Genomic DNA, 14,826 nt, shown 5'->3' with positions numbered 1-14,826 from the left:
TTTATATATGTATCTATGTGTATGTCTGCATATGTATGTGTATTTGTGAATCAACTGAGGAGTCAACCATACAAAGGAAATGCTTTTGTGTGTATGATGGGGGAAGGGGAGAAGGAAAGGGAGAGAGATCAAGATTAAAAACTCTGACTTGCATTAAAATGGAAGTATTTCCTTTGGAAACAGGAATTGATATTTTGGTGAACAATGCCAGTGCTATTAGCTTGACCAACACATTGGAAACTCCGACGAAGAGAGTGGACTTGATGATGAACGTAAACACCAGGGGCACCTACCTTACGTGAGTCACAGTGGGAGCGTGGGGAAGGAAGTCCCAGTGTGTCCTCAGAGAACTTAACTACATAGAAACAGAAGGGACCAAGCAGTAGTTTAAAATCTAGTTGGCATATTTACCTATCTGATTAAGTTAACGATATTAGTATTTGTCCTAGTTAGGGCCCATTTCTGTCATGAAACACCATGACCAAAAGCAAGTTGGACGAAAAGGGTGTATTTGGCTTATACTTCCACATCACGCTCCATCATTGAAGGAAGTCAGGACAGGAACTCAAACAGGGCAAGAATGTAGAGGCAGGAAGTGATGCAGAGGCCATGGAAGGCTGCTGCTTACTGGCCTTCTCAGTCTGATTTCTTACAGAATCAAGACCACCAGCCCAGGGGTGGTACCACCCACAATGGACTGGGTTCTCCCACATTGATCTTGTGGAGGCATTTTCTTAACTCAGGTTGCTCCCTCTCAGATGACTTTGTTAAGTTGACATAAAACTAGCCAGCACAGTATCTAAGAGTTGTGATGGGAGTTTTCAATAGGATGTATAAGACGGAGCTCGTTTTTATGAACAGTGGGATGGGGTTCGTAATGGTCATGGCCCTCCTCACTAGCAGAGTGCCTCTGGCAAGGTGCTGTCTAATAGACTGCAGGACCACTGATGCTTGCACTGTTCGTGAGAGGAGCTCCTTTCTCTGAGGGCAAAGGTTGGTCTTATTGCCAGAGTGGACTCTATTTTTCCTATTGATTGGTTGAGGTACAGATTCAGTTTTAATGAAAATCAGCTATAATATAGTTTACCTAATTTCACTCTTGTAAAAGTGAAACACCTTTGGGAGAGAAAGTCGACTTACACAAAACTCTGTAGTGTCTTGTTTGTAGTCAATGTGTAAAGTTAAAAAGATGCTGAAGCAGTCAGACCTGGTGGCACTCACCTTAATCCCAGCACTTGGAAGGCAGAGGCAGATGGATTGCTGAGTTCAAAGCAGCCTGGTCTACAGAGTGAGTTGCAAAACAGCCAGGGTGACACAGAAAACACCTGTCTCAAAAAACCAAAAAGGCCGGGCGGTGGTGGCGCATGCCTTTAATCCCAGCACTTGGGAGGCAGAGGCAGGCAGATTTCTGAGTTCGAGGCCAGCCTGGTCTACAAAGTGAGTTCCAGGACAGCCAGGACTACACAGAGAAACCCTGTCTCAAAAAACCAAACCAAACCAAAACAAAAACAAAAAAGAAGGAAAAATGTTGGAATTGGTAACAGAGTTTTATATTTGGAAATTAATAATAATAATAATAATAATAATAATAATAATAATAATGGCTGTAGAGATAGCTCAGCTGCTCTTCCAGAGGACCTGAGTTCAAGTCCCAGCAACCACATGGTGGCTCACAACCATCTGTAATGGGATCCAATGCCCTCTCCTGGTGTGTCTGAAGACAGGGACAGTGTACTCACATGTGGGGAGCCGACAGAACGCAGCTATCATCCTTGCAGCCATCTTGAGCCACATACCCTGACAAGAGACTTGTTTTCAACAGCCTACAACAGCTGAGCACACTCTGATAACATCTTGTTTTAGACACCCAGGATCTTCCCTTGGGTGTGACTTAAAGATGAGACTCAGAACCGAGACTTAAAGGTGTGACTTGAGAAGTCAGACTTATAAAAGGCGACAGGCAGACAGAAGAAGGGGACAGGAAAACTTGGAACTTGGAGGCACTAGGGACTAGGAACTTGAGACTTGGGACTTGGACTAGGAACAAGAAACTTGGAAAGAGAGAAAAAGAGAGACTTGAGAATAAATGAACCACATTCTGTCTGGTCTCCATTCTTCACATCCGCCCTCACTCTCTCTTTCTTGCTAAACCCTGACCCGTGGACCGGAGCAGCAGTATGAGCCGGGACAATTTAGCCCCCAAAGCTTGGGGCAGTGCGGGTTCCAACATTTGGCAGAGCGGTCCCCAACACTCACATATGTAAAATAAATAAATAAACCTTTAAAAAATTAGATTCAGGCAGTGTTGGCACACACCTTTAATCCCAATACTCAGGAGGCAGAGGCAGATGGATCTCTGTAAGTTTGAGGTTAGCCTGGTCTACAGAGTAAGTTCCAGAAAAACCAGGGAAACACAGAGGAACCCTGTCTTCAAAAACCAAAATTAATAAATAAAAATAAACAATAAATAAATAAATAAATATAAAAATTAGCCATCACAGGGGCAGATATGTATAATCTTAATACCCAGAGGCAGATGCAGTAAGAATGCTTCATGTTCAAGACTATACTGGGCTATATAGTAAAGTCTAGGCCAACTTGACCTATGTAGTGAGACTCTTGTCTCAAAAAGCAAAACGAAAAAACAGTAATCAACATGAAACCTCTGGATCACATATTGCTTTCAAAGGCATGTTGCGCTTTGTACTGGTAAAATAACTAGCATATGCAATGGTGCCCATAGCAACTTTTAATTTCACATCCAGCATCTGCACTGTCTGAAGCTTCTCATTTAAATCCTCGGATCAATCCTAGATGGTAGTGGGTAGTCCTCATTTCATAGTAACAATTCTGAGAACTAGAAGGCTGTGACATACAAAGGGGCAGAAGCAGGATTTGAACCTATGACTCACAAGTATATTAACTGCTAATGGAAATTATGAGTGTGTGTTGGGGTGGGAGAATTTGGGACCGTTATGGTTGAAGATATCCTCAGTTGAACTTAAAGCTAATATAGAAAAGGATTTTTTTTCTATCAAACAGATCATGGGGTCAGGACATGAAGCATGATTTCAAAGCATAAAAATCAGTTCCTTTTATTATCCTCATTCTAGAAAACAAAAGTACTCCACAAACAAGTTTTTTTTTTTTTTCTTTTCGAGACAGGGTTTCTCTGTGTAGTCCTGGCTATCCTGGAACTCACTCTAGACCAAGCTGGCCTCAAACTCAGAAATCCGCCTGCCTCTGCCTCCCAAGTGCTAGGATTAAAAATGTGCGCCACCACCGCCCGGCCACAAACAAGTTATACCAGACAGCCAGACAGATCACTGTACAAGTTCAGTTACTCTGAAGAAGTCCCGTGAAATGTAAGCTATTGAATTGACTTGCATTTCTTTCATTTTCAGATCCAAAGCATGTATTCCTTTTTTAAAAAAGAGCAAAGTAGCTCATATTCTCAATCTCAGCCCACCCTTGAACCTAAATCCACTGTGGTTCAAACAGCACTGTGGTAAGTGTTAGCCAAGGGGATATTTTGTCTGGCTTCAGTGGGAGAGGGTATGCCTAGCCCTGCAGAGACGTAATGTACCAGGTGGGGGGTAGCTAGGGAGTCCCCATGCTCTTGGAGGAGAGGGGATGGGGAAGGATTGTGGGAGGGGGTGACTCAGAGTGGGGCAAGATGTAAAGTGAATAAACAAACAGAAACAGAAAATTGGTTGTTTCTACTCAAAAAATTAGTTTCTCAACTAAATTATTATTCTTTGTGATTTCTTTTAGCTTATACCATTGCCAAATATGGCATGTCTATGTGTGTGCTTGGAATGGCAGAAGAATTTAGAGGTGAAATTGCAGTCAATGCCTTATGGCCTAGAACAGGTTTGTACCTAAAAGAAATCACTTAATTAGATTTGCATCCCTTGTCCGTGCCATGCTCAACCCAGGGACTTAGTCGTGTTAGGTGAGCTCTCCACCAGTAGGCTAGTCCCCAGCCCTATCACTGACTCTTGTGAAGTATCTCAGGTCACCTGAATCTTTTGGGAAACAAGGCCAACTGTTAACTGTGCAGCATAGCAGCCTTGCTGTCCATCTCCCCACCTTAACTTGAACTAGTGGCTGACTCTCTGGCAGCAGCCATGATGGAAGCATCACACTAGAACATATGGAGAGTCTCATGAAAGCCAACAGAAGTGGTGTCAGCAAGTTCTGTTAGATTTTTAGGTCAAAAGGCTTATTCAAGAAGTGGTAGTTATAGGTGGGTATGTGAACATGCCTGTAGTTGCAGCGATATTGAGGCTGAAGCAGAAGGATCACTTGAGTACGGGAGTTCATAGTTAGTACGCCAGATGGTAGTAATGCTTGTAAAAATGAGGGAAAATAGCATGTCTCTAACCCTGGAGAGAGACACTTTTAACAAGCTTTGTTTGTTTGTTACTTTTTTTTAGACAGAATCTCTTTATTCTGTAGCTCTGGCTTTCATAGAACACACTATGTAGATCAGGCTAGCTTCAAAGTCACAGAGATCCACCTGCTTCTGTCTCTGAGTGCGGGATTAAAAGGGTGCAGCACTACACCCTTCCAGGTTTTCACTTGTACGAGGGTAGAAAGGTCTCAGCTTTCTGAGAATGTGGCTTTTGAGCATGGAGTTGGAAGTGACTGGACTTAGCCTTGTTGCTGAGAGAAAAGTGTTCAAGGTTGCAGCCTGAGCAAGGATCCTGCGGACGGAAAAGCCCGGTGTCGGGATCCAAGAACAGGAAGAAGTAGAGAAGTGCAGTGTAGCTGAAGCGAGCAAGAGTAGTAAATGATATGTTGATATCAGGGAGGAAATGGAGGCCAGACAGGAGACTTTGCTGAGTGACGTGAGTGCTGCACCTAGATTCCGAAGAAGCAAAAGGGAAAACCACTTAGAGGTGACTGAAATAAGAGTCACTAATGCTGGCGGCCATGACTAGGATGGTAGCAGTAAAGCGCAGGGGGGTGGGGGGGGTTGGGGGGGGGAGGGCCTGATGCTGAGAGCATCCTGGGCAGCACCAGCGGGATCTACTGGTGGATTGGATGTGATACAAGAGAGATAAGACGACGTCAGTGATGACTGCAAGGCTGGAGTAACCAGAGCAGTGGATTACATGACTGGGATGAAGCCGGCTAAAGATGGAGCAAGATTATAACTTAACTAGAGACATTGTGTTAGAGTGTCTAGGTAGAGATTGATGGTAGGCAACTGAGCTTAAGAGTCTGAGGGTTAACTGTAAAGTCTTGTGGACTATCAGCAATGAATGATAATATAAAGTCTCAAGATTAAGTGCCATCTAAGTAGAGAAAGGACTATTGTCATTGCAACATGATGGTTTGAAAAGAAGGAAGCTCAATAGTATGAAGTCTTGAAGGCAAGCCAGCCACAGGAAATGTAACGAGAGCAAACGCTCAGTTGCACCGGTGCTGCTAATAGTTCTTACAAGATCATGATTCACCATTAGTCTCCATAATCTGTCCATCTCCTTATGTCACTTACAACATTCATGATGCATGATAAGTTTATAAGTATGGTTGTCTAGTGCCTTTCTTACTAAAATGAAAACTGGAAGATGAAGATGATGTCTTCTGAGTCTGTCTTACTGTAGTCATTGTAGGTTTCAGTGAGTATGTTTTTAAAGATTTATTTGTGTATTTTATATGTGTGGGTGTTTTGTCTGCATGTACATCTACACACTAGAAGAGGGCATAGGATCCCACGAGATTACAATAATAGACACTTGTCAGCTGCCATCTGGGTACTGGGAATTGAACTCAGGACCTCTGGAAGAGCAGCCAGGGCTCTTAACCATTGAGCCATCTGTCTAGTCCCAGATTTCAGTGACTATTGATAAATAGTAAGTGGTGCTTGAGCGTGTAGTGTGCCTACTTCTGTTAGTTCTAGACTAGACATTCTGCATGAGCTTACGTAATAGATAGACTGGCAGGAAGGATTGAGGGCATTCTCAGGATTGACAGGATTTGCCAAGGCTTTGCTTAGGCTCTGAGGTATTTGTTTTAGGTGTTTTACCTGACACTTCAGAGCCAGTGGTATTATTAGGCCCTAGACATGATAATATTGAATTTACAGTTGAGTTCCTTGTGATGCATGGAATGAGGAATTAAATACAGAGTGCTTTTAACACACAGCGGAGGGCCATGTAGCCCATGTTAAAGAGTTAAGAACCAGTTTCAAATGGAGATATAAATGAAATAAGATCTACAGGGGATGTTGGAGTTAGTAGGATGAAAACTGGGCACAATATTCATGGGCAGCAGGAACAACAGGCAGTGACATGCAGCACAGGAAACCTGTGTGTGTGGTGGACATCAGGAGATTGAGGAGGTGCATTACGATAGGCTCTTGGCTGTCATTTCCCACTGCATCTGGGCTCTCCCGATACCTGAGCTTCAGGTCCGCTGGAATGTTGGGTAGAGGGTGCAGGGATGGGGAAACCCAGACTGTGGTCTAATTTGCCAATTTAAGCAACCAGATTCTGTTCTCACTTTTTGGTGCAGAGGTTTGAACACAGGCCTCACATATGCTGGGCAGGTCCTCTACTGGAGTTCCTCCCCTGGGCTGGCAGCTTGAATTGCAAATTATACTCAGTGGAGAGCTATTGGAAAGATTTTAAGAAGAGTGATAATAAGCAGAGGGAGAAATAGGAGTAATGAAGCCATACCGTGTTTATATCAGACATTTGATTGGCAAGGTGGGTAATTAGAGCGAGGAGGTGGGGCTGTGAGTTAGACTGCTGCATTCTTCCTGGGGGAGGGAAAATGAAAGTAGATTCTGGAGGGAAGTGAAGCTAAAGGCAGGGGTGGGGTGGGGCAGTGGTGGTGAGGTGTCTGGTTCTGTTCTGGTTTGGGTTTTTTGAGACAGGGTTTCTTTGTGTAATAACTCTGACTGCCCTGGAGTCTCTTTGTAGACCAGGCTGGTCTTGAACTCATAGAGCTCCACCTGCCTCTGCCTCCCAATTGTTGGGATTGCCTGGCAGCCATGAGGTATCTGCTTTTAAAAACATCCACTCCTGTGTAAAGACTATGTACGTCAAACCAGGAGAAATCTCCCTCTGTGACTGCCTTTCAAGGAAAAGGAGATTCATCCTAATGGTGGAATGGATACTTGTAACATTAAGTCAGAGCCAGCGCTGCCTGCTTGCCTCTGCTGGACTCAGTGTCGCCTCTCCACACTAGCAGCTGTGCCCTCGTTCCTGGCTTTAGTACTCTGACTCTGATGAATCCAACTCATACAGAGAAGGGACTGGGAGCAGGGAGTCCTTACTTTCCCCCCCTTATAAGATCTTCTCATAGTTTCTTCTGAGCGGAGGGAGCGACTGCCTCTTCACTCTTGGCTGGTCTAGACCAGGGTGGGAATAGGAAAGTTTACTTTGGAGCAGATTTTCCACATGAGACTGTCAGCTACTGATTTGGTAATGGCTGCAGAGAGAGGGTCACCTCCAGCCTTGACATTGTTTTAGACACTGGGAATACTGTGACAATTAAGAAATATCATCTGTGTTTTCTAATGCAGAGAGCAGAGACAAAAACATTGGAAAAGGAGCTTCATATTTTAGAAACAGGAAGCTGAGGCCCAAAGGTGTGAAACCTGCCAAAAGTGACGGCCCAGTTAGTTTAAAAATCCCAGTCACCCACCTTTCAACTCAGTGCTTTTTTGTTAACCTGTAACTGGCTTCTTCAACTTGCAAGACTACTGTACAAATTCTTGAACATTCTACAGCAGAAATCAAAGCAGGTTTTCTGTGCTTCTCATGAAGGACTTCTGCACGTGTAGTCTGTGTTGAGTAGGGGAGGGGTTTGCTTGTCGTCTCCCTGGTTCTGTGTTGAGGAACAGAGTATTTGTTTCTGTCTATAGAACATTTAGTGAGTTTTCTGACCTTACTTTCCTTTTCATCACCTTGGTAATTTTGACCCATGGTACTGGCATGTTGTTTCCATGGTCGTATGGCGTCATGTGTGTGTATGCGTTTTCTCCACAGCCATACACACTGCTGCTATGGATATGCTGGGAGGATCTGGTGTTGAAAGCCAATGTAGAAAAGTTGACATCATTGCAGACGCTGCATATTCCATTTTCAAAAGGCCAAAAAGCTTTACTGGAAACTTTATTATTGATGAAAATATCTTAAAAGAAGAAGGAATAAAAAATTTTGATATCTACGCAATTACACCAGGTAATGCTATATTTGTTGAAAGTATTAATGTTTTCTCACCTTCTATACAATGAACACACCTGTTTTGTATGTGTTTGAGCAATAAAATGACTATATTCTTTTACAAGCTGTTTTCCAATGAGAGAAAACCTCACACTATCTCTACTTTAAGAGATAAAAAACCAATAGAAGTGGGGTCAGGGCTTTTAAAATGATGTGATGATGTAGAAGGTTGTTCCAGTTATCCGCTTCCAAATTAGGAAACGGAACGTTTAAAAGTTAGTCTTAGAAATCAGAGTAGAATAAAATCTGAAATGTAAATATAATATCCAATAAAAAATTTTTTTAAAAAGGAAATCAGAGTGGAGATTTTATTCAGATGTATAACACATGATACTGGAGTAGAGTTCTTTATTTTTTAAAAAGAATAAATTATTTATTTATATATAGGAATGCTCTATTTGCATATATACTGGCATGACAAACAGAAGAGGGCATCAGATCCCAATACAGATCATTGTGAGCCACTGTATGGTTGCTGGGATTTGAACTCAGAACTTCTGGAAGACTGGAAGAGCAGCCAGTGCTCTTAAACACGGAGACATCTCTACAGCCTCCTTTTTATTTGTTTGTTTGGCTGTTTGATTGATTTTTCAAGATGGGGTCTCTCTGTAACCCTGACTTGGAACTCACTCTGTAGACCAGGCTGGCCCGAAACTCACAGAGACCCACCTGCCTCTGCCTCCTGAGTACTGGGACTAGCGGTGTGCACTACCACCGCCCAGCTAAAATGTTTGTTTTTTAAGAGCAATATCTTAGACTATGAAGATGAATGAGCAGCTCTGTCTTATAACTAGTGGTCTGATTTGAGAATTTCTAGAACTCGCCAAGGTTCATTGTTTACAAATAATTTCCTTTGAAATTATAGATGACTATGATAATGGGTTTTTACTTCATATGAAATATATTTAGACTAAGCAGGTTGCAGTGGTCTCCACTACACTCCCAGCTACTCAGGGATCCTGTGTCCTCTTCTAGACTCTGTGGGCACTCACATGCATGTGCACACACACACACACACACACACACACATACACAGATATACACTGAAAATAAAGAAATCTAGCTGGGTGTGGTGGCACCTGCCCTTAATCCCAGTACTCAGGAGACAGAGTAGGGCAGATCTCTGTGAGTTTAAGGCCAGCCTGGCTACATAGTAAGACCCTGTCAAAAAAAAAAAAAAAAAAAAAAAACCCAAAGATTAAAAAATTAAAATAAATGTAGAAAACACTTGGCAGGTCAGCTCAGACTGAGAGTGCCCGTCTGCTTTTCACCAGCTTGGTGGTAGTCAGCATGCCACCTGCTTTCACTGAGCCCTGATTTCCTTATTATTAAAATGGGCAAACAATTTTTTCTATACAGGATTTCAGAACTATGTGCAAAAATATATATAATGTTCTTGCCAGAATGCCTAGCATATGCAATATTCAACAGTTAATATTTGCAAGCAGTAAAAACAAGTTCAAAGCTGTTCTGGTACTGTGCCTGTGGGTAGATGGGTATGTGGGAGAACCCGGATGAGACACACTCAGGTCCTCTGGATTTGGACCACTGTAATAATTCCTTTGGGGCTTTTGTGTCCGTGGGTGTTGTTCTAGGCCCACCTGTAGCCTTGCACATGCTGGCAAGCACACACTCTTACCCTTGAGCTGTATTTCCAGCTCTTGGCTTTCTGAGTCAGGGTCTCACTATGTAGTTCACATGGGTGGACTCATGATCCTCCTGGCTATGAGTCCTTAGCTCTGCACTGCAGTGTATGGCACCACACCTGGCTCATCTTAGGTTTTGAGATATGATGATATTATATATAGATTTTTAAATTTGTGGCTGGCAATCTTAGCACTTGGGGATGGAAGCAGGAGGAACGCAAGTTTGAGGTCAGCTTCAGCTGTATAGCAATATCCCGTCTCCTCACCCCAAAACCCTCCCAAGCATCAAGAACTAAATATAATGGGGTACTGGGATTTGGGGATATAACAAAAATGAGTTTACTTTCCCTAGGTGGGGAGGGGAAGCCTACAGTTCTGAAGGCTCTGTGACCCTCAGATTCCTCATGTCAGTTCTCAGATGTCAGTTAATAGTAAAATAATATTTAGATGGTTAACTTACTGTCTAACCACAACTGTTAGCTGAAAAAAGGCCTAGTGAAAGAAAATAACTTTGCTTAGTTCTCATGATGGCAGACAGAGAAAAGGAGAAAAGATCCAAACACATGGATACTTAGAACCAAGACCTTAATCAGGGCCCCTGCTGTCAACATCAAGGGGGAAACTAACCTTAAGCTTGTTAGAGGGATGTAGGATGACAGGGTTATAAGGATGATAAGCACACAGCCTCCTGGGATTATAAATAACAGCTTTGCAGAACAGCGGCTACTTGTTTTGTTTTATAGACAATCTTAGCTAGCAGGTCAATGAGCGACATGGCGGGTAGGTGTAGTGGTTCACACCTTTCATCCTAGCACTCAGGAGGCAGAGGCAGGCAGATCTCTGTGAGCTTGAGCCTAGCCTGCTCTGTATAGTGAGTTCAAAGACAGCTAGGGCTATGTAGAATGACCCTGTCTCAATAAAGGAAAACAGTAACAGCAGCAGCAACAACAATCATATAGTGACATATAAAGTCATATATAAGAACATAGTCTGTTCTTAGTGCTGTAGCACACTCCCTTCCCCACCACTCTATACAGCATCAAAATTCTCAGGGAAGCACAGAGACCCCAGATAGCAACAGTGCGGAGGTATGACAGCACTGGACCTCAAACTATACTGCAGAACAGTAGTGACATCATGGTTCTGGCACAGAAGCTGACATGTGGGCCAGCAGACTAGAATTGGGGATCCCTGGATAAGACCACATAGCTGCAGTTGCCTAATTTTTGACAAAGGTTGTAAAAATTACGAGTGGAGAAAAGCAGCCTCTTTATCAGATGGTGCTTAGAAAATAATAAACACCCCCCTTAATAAATGGGTTAATGAATTGATCGGACAGTTCAATAAAGAGGAGACAGTTTAGTTTGTACAAGTCAGATCTGGTAGATTGCTGCCAGTTCCCTGATCTTTAGAGAGAGTTCCAGGCTAGGCAGAATTAGGAAGGCTTTGTCAGAAAACGAAGTGAAACAGAAAATTAGATCTTAAGATGAAATCTGTCATAAGGGAAGAGGTAACTTATTTACATAAAAATAATCAAATATATTAGATCAAATATAGTTGCCTAGGGACCAAGGACCTCCTCTCCCACCTATGCCCAACAAGGCCATCCTCCCCTACATATACAGCTGGAGCCATAGGTCCCTCCCTATGTGCTCCCAGGCTACTGGTTTAGACCCTGGGAGCTCTGGTTGGTTGGTATTGTTGCTCTCCCCATGGGGCCTTCAGCTCCTTCAGTCTTCTCTCTAACTCTTCCATTGGGAACCCCATGATCAGTTCAGTGGTTAGCTGTGAGCATCCACCTCTGTATAGGTCAGACTCTGGCAGACCTCTAAGGAGACAGCTATCAGGCTCCTGTCAGCATGCACTTCCTGGCATCCACATCACTGTCTCCCTTTGGTGATTGTACATGGGATGGATACCCAGGTGGAACAGTCTCCAGATGACCTCTCCTTCAGTTTCTGTCCCACACTTTGTCTCCATATTTGCTCCCTTGAGTATTTTGTTACTCCTTCTAAAAAGGGCTGAAGCACCCACACTTGGTCTTCCTTCTTCATGAGCTTCATGTGGTCTGTGAGTTGTATCATTATTATATAATTATTATAACTTGATTATTTGGGGGTTAATTTTCAGGTCATCCCTTGTTACCAGATTTCTTCTTAGATGAACAACCAGATGCAGTTATGGAGGAAAAAACATCAAATGGTAAGAATCTAGAGCATATTTTATTTTACTCTTTCTTTTTATGTGTATGGGGATTTTGCCTGAATGTACGAGTCATATTAGAGTGTATCCAGCACTGTTTTCACAGTTTGTTCTATGTGACTATGTTATCAAGGGAATTAATTTCAAAGACATTTTGAGCATACCTCATTTTTTAAATTTTAACTAAGAGACAATGGGCCTTGAATTGGTGTGTGTGTGTGTGTGTGTGTGTGTGTGTTATATTTTAATCCTTATGACCTGTATAAAATAACACCTGTAGTTTACTGAAATACATGACATGAACCATTTTATAATAAAAAGTTTTTAGGAATAAATTTTTCTCTGTATCTTTGATATCTGTAGAACCTTGATGCATTTACAGGCAATCATTATTTCCAGATTAACCATACCTTTTCTGTGTCTATGCTTTACCTAAATTTTTGAAGAAGTTAAAAAATTAGATGATAAAAGGACATTTTTTTTTTTTTGTACAATGAAAAAAAAAAGCTATTGGAAAAAAAGTAGTGAGGCCTACAATCCAGAGACTGCTGGTGTAGACGTTAGATGTTTAATTCACCAGGAGGGAAAAACCAAGGAAACAAGATCATCAATCCTTGTCTCAAAAGACTTCTTAAAGAATGGCAGAGGCCACTGGAACTATTCAGTCCTTGAGTCTGGTCTTTAAGGGCAAGAGGCTCAAGTCCTGTGTTTTGCCCAACACCCTAAGATTGGGTTTGTCTTTGGAGGGAGATACATAACTTGAGTTTATCTAAGTTCCCACTTTGCAGTAAGAATCATTTAGTTGGTCACCTTCTCTCCAGTATGTACCTCCTGTGTGTCAATGATATGGCAGCTTGCTTATGTGCATTGTTTAATACCGACCTGACCAGAGCTGTGGTCGGTCACACAGCTGCCAGCTAGCAGAACCAGGAGTTAAATTTATGTTCTTCTGGCTCCAAAGCCTGTGTCTTAACCAGTTCAATAACCAGTGTTCCTAAGGTCAGAATTCTTAAAAGCCCTTTAAGATGTTAAAAGTGCCCCAGTACTACCATCTATTAATTTATAAGGAGGAGTTGCCACCTTAGGGACTAGATGCGTAGTTGCTATGTTCAGCACTTTCTCCACCTTTGGGCATCATTGACGAGGAGCAGTTTCATAATGAGATAGTCATGTGTGAGCGTGAAGCAGAGCAAAAGGGGTGAGGAGACTGGAGGGTGAGACCCTGACGTGAGGCTCTGATGGGTGGGGTTGACTGAGCAGCTTCCCTTACAGAAATGCTCACTCTTCTCTCCCTTGAAGTCATTGCCTGTCTCATGTCCTCATGAGCAGTTATAACTGACACTTCCTGCAGGCATGGCTGTGTACGTACACAGCACTGCTTAGTGTGTCTGGCCTGGGGTAGAGTTTACCTATGCCAGATGGGTTTTCATGTGCACATCTAGATCCACTATATGCTCACTGTATATTTGAACTCAAAAGGCTCAGTGTGTAGCCCTGTTTCCTGGTGAGAGGTTCATATTTCTTTTGAATTCTCTACAGATAATAGCCACTGCTAACAGTTCACTGTACCTCTTCTGGAATTGTGTGTGTGTGTGTGTGTGTGTGTGTGTGTGTGTGCATGTGTGTGTGTATGGTGTAAGCATTGTACACAACTTTAAATGAGTTCTACTGTTTACCATAAGTATGGTGCCATTTTGTTGTTTCCTTCTCTCTGCTCCCTGCTGGAACACAGGGGGCCTGCTTGGTCTTTTGTAGTTTCCTTTTTATTTAGTTACAGTTTTGGTTGCTTATGTGTAGTCTCTGAGTTCTCAGAACTAAGCATTCCTAGTGTGGCTTCCCTTTTTCTTCCCCCTCTAGTTAACAGCACTCTTCATTATTTATAATTTTGCATTTTCTTCTGTATTTGGAGAAACTTGTCAAGTTTATCCTCAGTATTATAAAGAATAATGTGTCAAGATATGCTAATTTTATTTCTGGTCAGTTGTCAGTTGTGTACATTAAAACAGTGTCACAGCTGAGTGCTGGTAGTGGTGTGGTGTGCACCTTTACAGAACCTGGGAGGCAGACATAGGTGGGTCTTTGAGTTTGAGGCCAACCTGGTCTACAGAGTTGTTGGGAACTGCACTAGCCCACGTTTGGGCGCCAAAAATGTTGGGAACCGCATTAGTCCCTGTTCGGGTGCCAAAAATGTTGCGGCCCTCTCCACTCTCCACTCTGCGCTTGGCGGACACTGTTTCCCGGCCCAAGCTGCTGCTCCAGTCTGTGGGTCAGGGTTCAGCAAGAGAGAGAGTGAGGACAGACTCGAAGAATGGCGGCCAGACAGAGTGTGATTCAATCCCGTTTACTCTTCAGTCTCTCTTCGTAGTCCAAGTCCCAAGTCTTGAGTTCCTAGTTCCTAATTCCTAATTGTACTCCTTCTAGTTCCTAGTTGTACTCCTTTTGTTCTCTTCCGAGTGTCTAATGTCTACTCCTACTCCTAGTGTCTGAATCTCTGTTACTCCAAATTGTTCTCCTAAATTCTTCTCTCTAAAGTGTCTGATTCTATGATGTCTCTTCTGTCTGCCTCTCGCCTTTATATGTCTCACTTCTAAGTCATGCCTCTAAGTCACACCTTTAATCATGCCCTTAGGTCTTGTCTCTAAATCTGATCTCTAAGTCACACTCTTAAGTTACACACCTTTAATCTCACACACCTTTAATCTCACACACCCAAGGAAAGTCCTGGGTATCTAAAG

General features: G+C 42.7%; 1 protein-coding gene across 1 annotated transcript in view; it reads left to right on the top strand.

Moving 5' to 3' along the window:
- The window catches only part of Hsdl2 (hydroxysteroid dehydrogenase like 2), a 39,936-nt gene that overhangs the window by 12,497 nt on the left and 12,613 nt on the right, over nucleotides 1-14,826 (top strand). The window contains exons 4-8 of the mRNA XM_034504002.1: nucleotides 184-298; nucleotides 3,405-3,508; nucleotides 3,775-3,873; nucleotides 8,007-8,201; nucleotides 12,020-12,091. Coding sequence (XP_034359893.1) covers nucleotides 184-298; nucleotides 3,405-3,508; nucleotides 3,775-3,873; nucleotides 8,007-8,201; nucleotides 12,020-12,091 — 585 coding nt within the window. The remainder of the gene's footprint in view (nucleotides 1-183; nucleotides 299-3,404; nucleotides 3,509-3,774; nucleotides 3,874-8,006; nucleotides 8,202-12,019; nucleotides 12,092-14,826) is intronic.

The sequence above is a fragment of the Arvicanthis niloticus genome, chromosome 5 (genome assembly GCF_011762505.2).
Source record: "Arvicanthis niloticus isolate mArvNil1 chromosome 5, mArvNil1.pat.X, whole genome shotgun sequence".
Classification (NCBI taxonomy): Eukaryota; Metazoa; Chordata; class Mammalia; order Rodentia; family Muridae; genus Arvicanthis; species Arvicanthis niloticus.
The sequence above is the reverse complement of the archived record's forward strand: the minus strand, read 5'-3'. Positions and strand labels throughout refer to the sequence as shown.